The following is a 14,751-nucleotide window of genomic DNA, read 5'->3' as shown; positions in this document are numbered from 1 at the left end:
GTGCTTGCATAAAGCAAGTAGTGCATACACTTGTAGCTGTTATGTATCTTTGTAAGTCATTGTAAGCCCATTGTAAGAAAGCGCACGAACCCCCCCCCCGTTATTAAAAAAAATTACAAGTGGGCTCCCCCAAAGTCCATGATATAGTTCGAACACTGGTTGTAGCAGTTAAGTTTAGGTATAAGCCTATTGTTAAGAAATCTAGAATATGGTTATGCAGAATAGGGCATACATTATGTACTTTATAAGTACTAATAAACAGTCAATATGCTAGTAATATGCATGTTAATAAGCAGCTAGTTAATAGTGAATAGTGTTCCCTAAATCCCTTAAGTGTTACCATAATTTTACAACTCTATTTAATTTGAGTCTGGTTTATTTCTCTTTAGGGAATGTTGACAACCAGTAATGTTATCTTGTAGAGAGAGATCCAATTAAAGCAGCACTATGTAACTTTTTCTTTGTTCAAAATGAGCAAAATGTATATAATGAGCGAGTACATAAGATCATATCTGAGTTACTTTTTCAAATAAGTAATGCAAGTTACTTTTTTTATTGATTGACAGCTCTCCTGTCCCCATGTTGAGAGAAAAGAGAAGATGTTACTGTAGTTCTAAAATAAATATGAATATGCATTCATTCATCCTCACTCACAAAAAAAACACAGATTCAGTATTCCTCAAAATGAATAAAAAATAATGCAACTCAGAATATGACGCAAACCTGCAATAATTAAATGTTAAACAACACAAATATCCTTTATGTATTTAATCCCATTCTATTAACGAATGTCTTTGCTTCTGATCCAGTTCAACCGTACTAATAAGCAAAAGTTACTCTAGACAAACATTTGTGTGTATTTTTTTATTGCTGAAGTGTGTTGAAATTTCTTCTTCTGCATTCTACTGTACGGACGTAAATTTACTTTCCCTTCAGCCTGAGGCTTATTCATTTCACTTATGGTGTGAAAAGGCTTTTATATATTTGCCAAAAAATATAATATTAACCGCTAGAGCGCCAAAAGTTACATAGTGCTGCTTTAAAATCCCTCAATGGTATAACTTACTAATAGGGCCCGAGGCAAGAGAGAAAGCACGGCATTGTTATCATTTCAATGATATTATTCATAGTTTAAATATATCAAGCCTATACCGATTGTTTGTAGCTTGTGACGCATGTACTGTAGTCTGCATGCAGTACACCTGACACCAAAGTCTAATTTGAGGTTTCTCTGTGGTTCAGTGTCAGATTGGCCTGGTTTAGATGGCGTTCATCAAGCGAGTGTGTGTGCATGTGTGTTGTCAGTGTTGGAGGCTGAGATCCCCGGGGAGGCAGTGTCATTGCTGCTACAGAAGGATGATACTGCAGCCGGACAGAAGCACAATGCCAGCGGGCCGCAGGAGTCAGAGTGCACACTCACATACCCGTCTCGCCTCATCTACTACCGGAACGAAGCTTCGGAGAGCACCTACCATGACCTGAACACTCACGCTAGGATTCCTGACCCACATGGACAGGTGAGAGCATTCAACCCAGCATCTGTTACAGGTTATATCATAGAAACCCTAAATCTAAATACGGCACAGCTGATGCAGGATATGAGACAGTTTTAATTGAAACGTTTACCCAAACATTACAATTTGCTGATGGTGTACTAATCCTCAGGCCATCCAAGATATAGAGAGTTTGTTTCTTAATCAGATTTGGAGAAATGTAGCATTACATCACTTGCTCACCAGTGGATGCTCTGCAGTGAATGGGTGCCGTCAGAATGAGAGTCCAAACAGCTGATAAAAACATCACAATAATCCACAAGCAATCCACACCACTCCAGTCCATCAGTTAACATCTTGTGAAGTGAAAAACTGCGTGTTTGTCAGAAACAAATCCATCATTAAGACGCTTTTAACTGCATTTTGAGTCCATATATACATAAAATTGTTTTCTCCAGTCTGAATTAGGAGAGAAATATGCACAGATCAAGCACTGTTTACAAGCAAAAACAGTCTAAAACAGCTCTACGTATACTAATATTCAGGTGGATTTTGATGTGAGAGGACAACATGGATGAAGTTTTTCACAGGAGGAAGTGTTATTATGAATTATGGACTCGTATTGTGGCCAGAAGCGGCGGCTTAAAGTTAAAACGTCTTAATGATAGATTTGTTCATTAGAAACACAAAGCTTTTCACTTCACAGGATGTTAATTGATGGACTGGTGTTGTGTGGATTACTTTTGGATTATAGTGATTTCATAGAAATTTTAATTTTTGGGTGAACTATTCCTTTAAGAAACAAAAATAGCCTCCTTCATGTATTCATGATATGATGATTTTAATGAATGACAACGACATGATTGATCTCCCATCCAGCGCTGTCTGTCGTGACCAAACTCCTAAGATGTACATTTCAAAGTCTTTAAAAATTAGGAGTGTGTCTAAAAATTATGGCACACTCTTAATTTTATGATAATTATTTTATTAATGAGGCTAGAAATTCAACCCAAACATTTTACAGCACCATTTGATAAAACCTATTTATTTATTGATTGATTGATTTTTGTTTTGATACTTTAAATGATTTAAATATTGCAAATGAAAGATAATTCATCCTGTGACCTCTCTTTTATTTATTAACTTAATGGAAGCAAACCAAAAGATAAGTTCAAAACAACTTCCCATTATGTACCATTTGAGCTGAAAACAGACATACAAAATCTGACTGTGTCAGCCACGTTTCAGCCAGTCCCGTGCCTTATTGTGATAAGAAGATATGTTTGTGATTATTGCAGCTGCAAATGCCATGACTATGATACTATGAACATTAGGCAGACATTGCTGTGGAATTGCTTCACATTGTTTTGAGCGCACAGTAAAAATAGGCACATTTCCGATGACAGCTCGAGGGAATTGATCTGTAAACAGTGACGGTCGGTCATTCTAGCATCTGGTCTAACACTAAATCTTGACTTTTTTTCCTTCCTCCAATAGGAGGTCCATCTCGCTCAGGCTTCATTTCAACTTCAGGCCTTTGGATCACAATTCATTCTGGACCTCACATTAAACAAGTGAGTATTGCTAAGTTGCTGTTTCACTATATGTTCAGACTCTCACAGGCCTCACACACTCATGACATGCGTTTGCCTCTCATGACTGTTGCAGTGCCAGACTATTGATGTGTTGTGTCTCTGTCAATCTAACACATGCACTTATGGGAATACAGAGCCTCTCTTCTGTGTTACTGGAAGCAAAGTTTCTGCGCTGCTGGGATCCATTTCCATTCAGCTTCACGGAATTACACTGTAAATAACACCATATCTTTCTTTCTTTCTTTCTTTCTTTCTTTCTTTCTTTCTGTCTTTCTGTCTTTCACTTTTTTGTATTCAATATCAAGTGGTGTTGGCCGCCTGAATGGTTATTGCAGGTTTTGTAACCAAAACACTAGATACTGCAACTACACCCTTCAATAATCTAGAAGCTCCAAAGCCAGACATTCATCTGAACGGAATGTGTTTATGTGTGGTTAAAACACACTCACGCACACATAATCCTGTGTGAGAAAGAAGTGAGCTTAGGGGGTGTTCACACAGAATGTGTTTTTCCATTCCAAAGTGCTACTTTTTTCACTGCTTTCCATCCGCATTAGCCGGATGTGTATGACCGTTGCGCTAGTGTCTTTTGCAGCATCTCACACATGAGCAACATGTTTTTGAGATGCCATGTCAAGTTGAAAGAATTTCAACTTTTACACGCAGCGCCGCCCATCGATGACAGTTCCAAAACAGTGGACCAATCAGAAGTCCCTGAAGGCGGGGCAAGCATTGAGAGCTTTTGTTTACAGTAGCAAGTTGGCATTGCAACTGTTTTATGTGTCAGCAACATAGCAGAGAAAGCATTCATATTGGCTGTGTTCGACTCCGGATATAAAAAATTTTCAAACGATTATCACAACCTGTTGCTTTAAAAAAAAAAGAGCCTGATATTCTCTATGTATTCAGCTGTTTGGATATTTTATGTTATTTCCGTTATTGCATCTCAAAAGTGCGTCTCGAGACCCCTGCGTTAGAGGTCTGCATTCCCGCGGCTCTCCCCCGGGAACCGCGGTACCCGACCAGATTTTTTGCGCTGCGGGATTAAATTCCTGAATAAAATGCAGTAGCGGTCGGTAACTCAACTCGGTTTTGTTTATATTTTGCTTAGCCTATAATTTAAAATGAAAGATGTCGTATTTATTTATCTTTCTCTGCGACACTTTTCCTACTGTGTTAACAGAAAAATGTCAAACGAATTTAGTATTTTGACAAGACGAATAAAAATAGCTTAATAGGCTATTTTTGTACAACCTACATTTTTATTTTTTTCTCTCTCTGTGACACTTATTTCCTGTTGTGTTGTAAATGTTAAACGAATTGTATCCTGACAAGACGGATAAAAATAAGAAATACAATTTTTGTACAACATTTTTATTTTCTCTGACACTTTTTTTCCTACTGTGTTGCATAAAATATTAAACGAATTTTGTGTCTTAAGATAATTCATAAATTCAAGTCAAAGTCAATAAATTCAAGACTCTTGACAAGACCAATAAAATAACATACAATTTTGTGCAGACTACACTTTTATCTGTCAGCCTCTCTCTCTTTCTTTCAGTAGCGGAAATTTAAATGTGAGATTCTGGAAAAGAGATCTAAATTTAGCGGAACGGTCGGGCCGGGAAGAAAATTATTCTAAGCGGACAGCGGGTGAACAAAGAGTGAATATATAGCGGGAGCGGGTGGGTGCGGAATAGAACCTTGCGGGAGCGGGACTAAAAAAATTGTCCCGCGCAGACCTCTACCCTGCGTCCTGCGCTGCGCTTTAAAAAAAAATACATTTCTGAGTGCTGCGCCTCGCGTTTTTAGACGAGTTCTGTGTGAATGGCACCTTAATGTGCACTTGTGGTACGTTTCCAATCTTAAAAGTGTATTTTTAAAAAACTACTTGCAGATAGTATAAATTAAAGAAAATATTTTTACCACAGGTTTTACCGACCCCCCCAGAACACAATTCTGACAGAGGGGAAAACCATGGAAAAATGCGATTGGGCTAGTTTTGGCCTAGTTTTTAATAACAATTAGGCTGTTTTTTTTGTTTGTTTTTGTGAAGACCTGGCAACCCTGGGCCCAAGCCAACTCAAAGCTGCATACTCACAAAAGCACAAGACGATAGGAGTGTCAGAGCTCTGTCACCAAACGAAGAATAAACAAGACTGTTTAACAAGAAGTGACAGGACCCTGACATTAACAGTAAATTATTTGTATACTAAGTACTCTTTTTAAAAGGGTCATCGGATGCCCATTTTCCACAAGTTGATATGATTCTTTAGTCTTAATGAAAAGTCTGTAACATGCTTTGGTTAAAATTTCTCAATGGTAGTGTAAAACAACAGCCTTTTTACCTTGTCAAAACAGCTCTGTTCATAGTGAGCCGAATTTTGCATCCGATGACCCCTTTAAAAGTAAGTGTGCTTCCTCTTCAGGAACTCGAGCTGCATTGGCGATTCTGAACCGAGTCCTGCGAGACTAAAAATACTGTAATTGTCAAAGAGGAGTGGTGTCTGTCTGTCAGACCGTTTTGATTGAAATGCGGTTTACCTCCCAGACTCACTCTCTCTCTCTCTCTCTCTCGCTATGCCTCTGTGTGTGCGCGCGCGCGCGTGTGTGTGTGTGTGTGTGGCCGGTGTTGTGCGACAGTCTTGATCTAAATATAGCTGTCCCGCAGCATGCAGCCGAGTGACTGTAGCACAGAGAATCCCACCCCGGATGCACCTGTAAAACACCACTCATCACATCCCTCCATCCCAGCCTCGCCCTGCTCCCCTGTTCTCCCCTGTCCCTTCAGCACGCATGCTTCCTGTGTCAGATTAGATTAATTGAGGTGACATGCTGAGGCGTTATATCATATAACTTTGAACTGTGTTTCGTTTGGTGTGTCTTGATTCTGGAGAATAGAGCTGGTCAGTTCGTATTCCTGATATTAGCATTTTAGCATAGTATTAGCATTTTTAGCATGGGCTCCCACTGGAATTTCAAATGGGTTTTAGAATGGCAAACAGTTCTGAATTTATAAATAAAATAAATGAGATTACTTGAATAGATTCTAGTATAAATTATGCACTTTAGACATCAAATGTGAATTTTTAAATCAATGTGCTCTTTACAAACATACACCACCATTTAAAAGTTTGGTTTGAGTAAGATATTTTTTGTTGTTGTTTTTGAAAGAAATTAATACTTTTATAAAGACACAACACCTTAAATTAATCTAAAGTAACAGTAGACTTTCATATTAATTTCAAAATTTCCAATAAATGCTTTTAAACTTTCTATTCATAATCCTAAAAAGAATACTGAAAGAATGCTGAAAAAAATAAAATAAATAAATTATCACAGTCTTCAGAAAAATATGAACCAGCACAACTGTTTTCAGGTGCTTCTTCAGCAGCAAATCAGCATATTAGAATTTCACATGTGTATTCAGAGCGTGGGTCGCAGAAGGCGTTCCCCTAGCGTTTTCGACGCAGCGTCTCGTTCCCTCGAGGAACCAGGGTTACATACGTAACCTGAGACGTTTTGCACCAATGATTTCTCTGGAAATTATACTTCCAATTAGAAAAAAAAATGTGATTATTAGTATTTAGTGCTTGTTAAGGCATACTATTGCTCAAATGTTAATTTGTGTTGAGGACATTAATGATGTTGCAAATCAGTGCTATTACTTTTCTGAGCAATTTGATCTTTGAATAAAAAAAAATAATAAAAATCCTGCCTAAAGTCATTGTTATGGCGTCGCTGCTGCACCTTGCACTCGAGTTGATTGTGGTTGGCGATTCTGAACCGAGTCCTGCGAGACTAAAAATACTGTAATTGTCAAAGAGGAGTGGTGTCTGTCTGTCAGACCGTTTTGATTGAAATGCGGTTTACCTCCCAGACTCACTCTCTCTCGCTATGCCTCTGTGTGTGCGCGCGCGCGTGTGTGTGTGTGTGTGTGTGTGTGTGGCCGGTGTTGTGCGACAGTCTTGATCTAAATATAGCTGTCCCGCAGCATGCAGCCGAGTGACTGTAGCACAGAGAATCCCACCCCGGATGCACCTGTAAAACACCACTCATCACATCCCTCCATCCCAGCCTCGCCCTGCTCCCCTGTTCTCCCCTGTCCCTTCAGCACGCATGCTTCCTGTGTCAGATTAGATTAATTGAGGTGACATGCTGAGGCGTTATATCATATAACTTTGAACTGTGTTTCGTTTGGTGTGTCTTGATTCTGGAGAATAGAGCTGGTCAGTTCGTATTCCTGATATTAGCATTTTAGCATAGTATTAGCATTTTTAGCATGGGCTCCCACTGGAATTTCAAATGGGTTTTAGAATGGCAAACAGTTCTGAATTTATAAATAAAATAAATGAGATTACTTGAATAGATTCTAGTATAAATTATGCACTTTAGACATCAAATGTGAATTTTTAAATCAATGTGCTCTTTACAAACATACACCACCATTTAAAAGTTTGGTTTGAGTAAGATATTTTTTGTTGTTGTTTTTGAAAGAAATTAATACTTTTATAAAGACACAACACCTTAAATTAATCTAAAGTAACAGTAGACTTTCATATTAATTTCAAAATTTCCAATAAATGCTTTTAAACTTTCTATTCATAATCCTAAAAAGAATACTGAAAGAATGCTGAAAAAAATAAAATAAATAAATTATCACAGTCTTCAGAAAAATATGAACCAGCACAACTGTTTTCAGGTGCTTCTTCAGCAGCAAATCAGCATATTAGAATTATTCTGAAGGATCATGTGACACTGAAGACTGAAGTAATGATGCTGAAAATTCAGCTTTGCATCAGAGAAATAAATTATATTTTAAGATATATTCAAATAGAAAACAGTAATGTTAAATTGTAATAATCTTTCACCATATTACTGTTTTTACTCTTTTTTTTATTAAATAAATGCAGCCTTGGTGAGCGTAAGAAACTTATTTCCAAAACATAAAAAAACTTGCTGACCACAAACTTTTGAACATTATTTTTTGCACTTTCCCATCTCCATGAAAAACTGCATGCTTTCAGTGTGCATGAAGCAGTCAGTCTTAAGGGCCATTAATTAAATGAAAGCACATATTAAATGAATATGTTGTAGATGTAAATTGGGATCCAACCAAAAACTCTGATCCAGAACAATGCATATTCTGGGACTTCTTTTAGAAAATCTTGCTGACCCCGAACTTTTGAATGGTAGTGTAAATTGCTAACAAGTTGCTAAATAAGGATCACAACTACCGCAAGGATGTGAGTTTACACACTTAGTGAATCGGAAAGCGGCTGTAGTCCTTCAGTTTTTCCCTGCAACCTGAAATCATAAACAATTCTGTGCTGTGGGACTTTAAAGTCAGCTTTGTAATCTTTGAAAATCTAATAACTTCCTCTTTGTTGCTACAATCACAGAGGCCTCACAGAAATGTTGATTTAACCCTCTTAATTTAATATTAGTGTGAGAAAGGTTAAAGTCGGCATGAAACGGAAGTAGCGATTGTCCAGCTCGTGACCGGAAGAGAAGATGAGTCGTTTTGAGGGGGAGGGGAGGTTAACGTTTTTGATTAAAGATTACGAGGGCACATGAATTAAAAAAAAAATAATGAAGTGCACGGATAAATTATTTATAATAAACATTACAGTATTCCATTAAAAAATAAGAATTTTCAATTTTGATTTCATGGTGACTTTAAGGCAATAATAGCAAATAGCAATAGATTGAAAGAAGAAGTGTTGCCATTGGAATACAAGGTGTTATTGTAGGAATACTCAGAGAGCACTGGGGTTACTTTATCAGTTCATGATGGATTAGTGTGGAAAACTGGGTCAATAGCATTGTTAGATCAAGGCCAAACACAGAGAGAAGGGTGTAGTACCTACAGTTCTTTATATCACATTGTGTCCTGTTATTCCCTCACACTAGCCTTACCCGCCCCCACACCTCCACTATTGCTAAAAGTAGTCTAATATTCTGATCCGAGCCTTCAGACGCTGCCGCAACCCTGTTTGCTCCCAAGCTAACCTGCGCTGTGTGCTTGAGTCATTTCCACAAGGTTACAGGAAAACGCCGTTCTGGCAGAAAGTGGCCTCTGTTGAAGTGAGCAGTCAGCTAAGAATGAGAGCGCTAGCGGTTTGTCAGCTAGAGTGCATATTTGTGTGTTCTGCCTCGCTGACTCAAGTCGAGGCTTGTAATGATTAAAGGACGCTGAAGGTGAATCAGTGTCACCTCCTGACACACACTGAACACTGCCTACCTCTATTTTACATAAATACTCACACCAACGGATGTGAAGATGTCAGTCTCAGTCTAAAGCACCTCTTAGATTGCTCTCTTTTGACCGAAGGCATCAGACGTACAGCTACAGTATGTTGTCCCGGCATTGCAGATGGGACAGTCATTCTGGGGCGCACACAAAATCACTGCTGTCCTGCTCCATGATTAGGGCTGCCAACTGAGAAAATGCCTTTGTAGAATATGCAGAAATGCCTATACAGTTTCTCTGGTCTACGTTCTGAAGAATTTGTTTCATATTTTGGTCACAACTTATTTTAAGGTCCAATTCTCGCTATTAACAAAAACCACATAAACACATTTCATTACACCAAATACACAAAATAATGTTCTTTTTATCAGCATCATATGAACCCTTTAAGTATGCCTTTTGCCTCAAGAAACTCCTAATTAGTATTAGTATTAGTATTTTAGTAATTGCTTATTAGTAGTTAGTAAGGTAGTTGTTAAGTTTAGGTATTGGGTGGGATTAGGGATGTAGAATATGGTCATGCAGAATATGTGCTTTATAAGTACTAATAAACAGCCAATATGTTAATAATAGGCATGCTAATAAGCAACTAGTTAATAGTGAAAATTGGTCCCTATACTAAATTGTTACCCCTATTTATTGCTGTATAATATACGCAATGTATACGAACAACATGTGGTAACATTTTACATTAGGGAAGACATATTCACTATTAACTAGTTGCTTATTGGCCTTGGTGAACATAAGACACTTTAAGGTTAAAATGTTCACTGTTAACTATTAGCTACAACTTTTGCCTCAATAAACTCCTAATTTGCGGTTTATTAAGAGTTAGTATAAGGTAGTTAATTTTAAGTATATGGTCATAAAATATGGTCATGCAAAATAAGACATTAATATGTAATTTATAAGTATTAATAAACAGCCAATATTAATATACATGCTAGTAATGTATATATATATATATATATATATATATTAATATAAAGTGTTACTGACATACACAAAACTTTAAAAAGATAGCTACTCACTACCACAAGGATGTGTTTTTACATGTTTAATGAATGAAGGACATCAGTTGTAGTATTTTCAAATAGTTGTATCTCGGTCAAATATTGTCCTATTGTCCTATGGAAAGCTTATTTATTCAGCTTTCAGATGATGTATAAATCTCAATTTCCAAAAATGGACCCTTATGACTGGTTTTGTGGTCCATGGTCACATATGTGTATGTCCGATTATAATTATTATTTTGTTCATTTTATTTTATTATTTATTCATCCTTTTATTTTATTTTGTTTATTTATTTGCTTTAAATAGCCTTTTGCGAACTCTATTTACAAATATAGAGATATATTATGCAAAAATAATAATAATAATAACAACAAGTTACATTTTTAATTACATCAAATTGTTCTATACATTCTTGCTACAGTAAGTCTGACTAATGTATGTTCTGCCGCTGTCATTGAGTGAATTACCACAGGAATTATTAAATAGTCATTCTGGATCAACTGTGCATTTATATCTACTAAATATACTCTCTTATATATATAAGTATACTAATAGTACTTGCATGTAGGGTATGCAACAGAAGTGCTGAAAATATGCAGAAAACATGTGTTGCACATATGTTAAACTGAGTTCAGTGACACTTGGCCTGAATTATAGGGTCCAGTCCAACAAAATTGGTCTCAGATACTTTCCTTTCAAAGCAAACAGTCTTCAGCCAAGGATATGGCTCAGAAAGCGGTCGCTATGTTAACTTGAGCCAGAATACCAGAGTCTTGTGATATCCAGAATCAACAGATGATTTGTGCCAGTTCATATGTGTGTGTGTGTTTGTGTTTTCCAGTGACCTGCTGTCCTCAGACTATGTGGAGATACACTATGAGAATGGGAAGCCCATCCTTTGGAAGGTATGAACCAAAAACATTCATTTTTTGTCATTTCACTCTGGACTGTGTGTACTTTTTAGAGAATAGGTAGTCATATAGTAGCTATTTTAATCATTGCATTAATAATAACTACAGTATAATTTCATTTGAAAACTTTGAAAACTGCTGTACAGTACCTCACACACCAAGATTGTTATTATAATTGAGGAACCAAAACAGTACAGTTGCTTTCATACTTATTATACTGTGTAAATTATGGTAGAGTCAGTTTGTTTGTTTTTTCAGTTTGCCTTGCAATAAATTATTTTTTATCCTTCCTGTTAATGATATCCATAATAAATCTCTGGGACACAAATGGAAAATGGTTTTCTGAGTATGTGCCAGAAGTATAAACTCATAATTACACTATAGTCAGGTAAGATGTCAGTCTAAATTCATGGGTACACTGTAAAAAATGACCGTGAATTTAATGGTAAAAGACTGTAAAAATGCTACAGTAAAAACTTGTTAAATGGTTAACGTTAAATTCCCCTACTATATACGGTGAAAAACTGTATTATCATCACCACCTACATTTGGTGGTTATCAGTGTATTACAAAGGTACAAAACAGATTTCAGTACTTCAATAGGTTGGTATATTAACATTATATCAGTTAATGGAATTACGGTATTTAACTGTAAATTTAAGTTAAAACCGTAAAACCTAAAATGTTGCTACCGTATTTGTTACGGTAAAATCCTGGCAACCACAGCTGCCGGTTTTTTACCGTAAATTTTACTGAATTTTTTTTTTACAGTGTAGGTTTCACTGTAAAAAAATGATTTTTCAAAGTTGTAAATAAAACACAGACTAGGAGTACAAGAAAATTGTCAAATGTGTTTATGTTACCAGTAATTATCTCCTCTAACTCAGTGTCGTGTTTTGGTTGAATATAATTTCATTAGAAGCTATCATAACTCAATAAGCCGAACCATTTGTTTTTCGAGTGTAACCGCCTGCAGTGTTGTGTGACGGTAGAGATCAGATGTCTCTGGAAGATGACAGATGTGACATGAGGATTATGAGAGAGAGGGAGAGACAGAGAGAGATGCTGATAGGTGTTAAATCAGGAAGCATCTGTGACTTCACTGCTGAATCAGCGCGGCTCAGTTCACCTGCAGATCAGCTCACATGACCAGCAGACATTACTCTGCTGCAGCAATGCAGAGAGAGCCTGACACTCCACGCGGAATCTCTTTATTACATATAGTATAGAAACATTAGACGCTGGCATTCATGCATTTATATGCCAAAACGTCCACTATTCAGTCAGTTTAAAACATCACTGGTTCTGCACAGTCCATCTGTTGTGGCAACAAATGCATTATGGGGAACAGGACAAAACTGAACATGTGTGTGTGTGTGTTGTCAGGGTGGAGAGCACTGTTATTACCACGGCCAAATCAGAGGGAATGACAACTCTCGTGCCGCTCTGTCCACTTGTAACGGTTTACAGTGAGTACAGGAGTGAATCCATCCACTTAATGCCTCAGTGCTTTCTCTAATATATACTGACTTATTCAGCTGTGTCTGTATTTTTTCTCATTTGTAAGTTGCTTTGGATAAAAGCAGCTAAATTGATAAATGTGCCCGTTTGTCTCTCTCTGGTTTTCAGTGGCATGTTTGATGATGGAGTCCATGTGTACATAATTGAGCCACTTAAACAGAATCACTCTATGGTAAGTGTTAATTTCATACACACTTTACTTTAACCAGCTCCACAGTCTAACTCTAAAAACATTTCTGTACAAATTATGAAACTTAAGCACATTGATGACTGAACATCTAATTATTTTACTATTATTTTTAAGTGAATCGTACAGATTTAACAAAATTCTTATAGATTTTACCTGAAATGTGTGAGATATACATAAATAGTAATAAGTGATAGATAGTAAATTCATAGTACAGTTAGACATCTTTAAGGCTTACGACATTTGGTTAAATTGATACTTTAATTTAATAAAGACACATTAAATTGATCAAAAATGAGAGTGAAGACATTTATTATGTTACAATACATTTAAAAAAATGATCTTAATCAAACTTTCCATTCATCAAAGAATAATCTAAAAGAATAATTCAATAATCTTTCACAATATTACTGTTTTTCTGTATTTTTGATAATAAAAAATACAGTCTCTCTGGACATAATAGTAGTGTATGTTTGGGAAATCTCATGAGAATGTTGAATATGTGTTTATGTCCTATAAGCGTACAAAAAAAGCACAATTTTCCATGACTTTACTGGCTTGCATTAAAGGTATAGTTCACCCAAAAATGAAAATTCTTTCATTAATAATTCACCCTCATGTCGTTTCAAACCCGTAAAACCTTCGTTCATCTTCAGAACACAAATTAAGATATTTTTAATGAAATCCAAGAGCTTTCTGACCCTGCATAGACAGCAACACCACTACCACATTCAAGACCCAGAAAGGTAGTAACGGCATTGTTGAACATTTCAGTTGCGTTGCTGTCTATGCAGGGTCAGAGAGCTCTTGGATTTCATCAAAAATATCTTAATTTGTGTTGCGAAGATGAACGAAGGTCATATGGGTTTGGAACGACCTATGGGTGAGTAATTAATGACAGAATTTTTATTTTTGGGTGAACTGTCCCTTTAATTTGGGAATATGAAGCCTGCAATGAGAATATGAGATATAGGACAGAACATATTCAAATCTGCTGTTTTGTGAATGGCTCAGCTAATGATACTAGCTCTAGTGTAGCCATTTCCTCTGCACATTAACTGCAACTGTAAACACTTTAATGAACTCCATTCACTCTCTCCCTACGCACACTGGCTTTACACACTCTCAACTTTTTTAAACCCAGTCAAAAACCAAACGGCACAATTCATTATAAACACTAATCAAAAGCACGAGGCCTTTTAAAGCACCATAGCATGTGTGCATATAATTTGACATGCTCAGCTGAAGTCACTTTGGATGAACTTGGTAAGATCTGGCTGCTCATGCTTTGTGTTTTTCATTAGGAGGGAACAGCGAGACCACATGTGTTACGCAGGACGACTATCCTGCAGCAAACCCCATCTGCAGGAGAGGAAGGTACTTACAGCACAGCTCTCTCTCACCTCCAATCAACACCAGATAAAGGAAGAGTTCTCACAAAAATGAAAATACTAGCATCCTTGTGTAAAAGAAGTACACTTAATTGTATATGCACTTGTAGTGTACTTCGAATCTTAAAATTATATTATTAAAATCTGTACTTGTAGATAATATTATAATAATGAAATAAAAGGCCACTTAAGTGCATTTAAAGAGAGACATGGCTGCTTTTAAACACACTTAAAGGCTTAGTTCACCCAAAAATGAAAATTAGGCTGCGTTTTACTCACCCCCGAGGCGTCCTAGGTGTATATGACTTTCTTCTTTCAGACGAATCCAGTCGGAGTTATATTAAAAATTGTCTTTGATCTTTCATGGCACTCAGCGGGTGTTGCAT

The 14,751-nt window shown here is 36.7% G+C and overlaps 1 protein-coding gene across 1 annotated transcript in view; it reads left to right on the top strand.

Moving 5' to 3' along the window:
* The window catches only part of LOC107747232 (disintegrin and metalloproteinase domain-containing protein 23-like), a 37,755-nt gene that overhangs the window by 2,649 nt on the left and 20,355 nt on the right, over window positions 1-14,751 (top strand). Inside the window, exons 2-7 of the mRNA XM_016561684.1 lie at window positions 1,306-1,517; window positions 2,991-3,067; window positions 11,197-11,260; window positions 12,653-12,735; window positions 12,896-12,959; window positions 14,279-14,351. Coding sequence (XP_016417170.1) covers window positions 1,306-1,517; window positions 2,991-3,067; window positions 11,197-11,260; window positions 12,653-12,735; window positions 12,896-12,959; window positions 14,279-14,351 — 573 coding nt within the window. The remainder of the gene's footprint in view (window positions 1-1,305; window positions 1,518-2,990; window positions 3,068-11,196; window positions 11,261-12,652; window positions 12,736-12,895; window positions 12,960-14,278; window positions 14,352-14,751) is intronic.

This window comes from Sinocyclocheilus rhinocerous, unplaced genomic scaffold (assembly GCF_001515625.1).
Source record: "Sinocyclocheilus rhinocerous isolate Xijiao unplaced genomic scaffold, SAMN03320098_v1.1 scaffold2184, whole genome shotgun sequence".
Classification (NCBI taxonomy): Eukaryota; Metazoa; Chordata; class Actinopteri; order Cypriniformes; family Cyprinidae; genus Sinocyclocheilus; species Sinocyclocheilus rhinocerous.
This window is presented reverse-complemented; position numbering and strand designations above follow the sequence as displayed.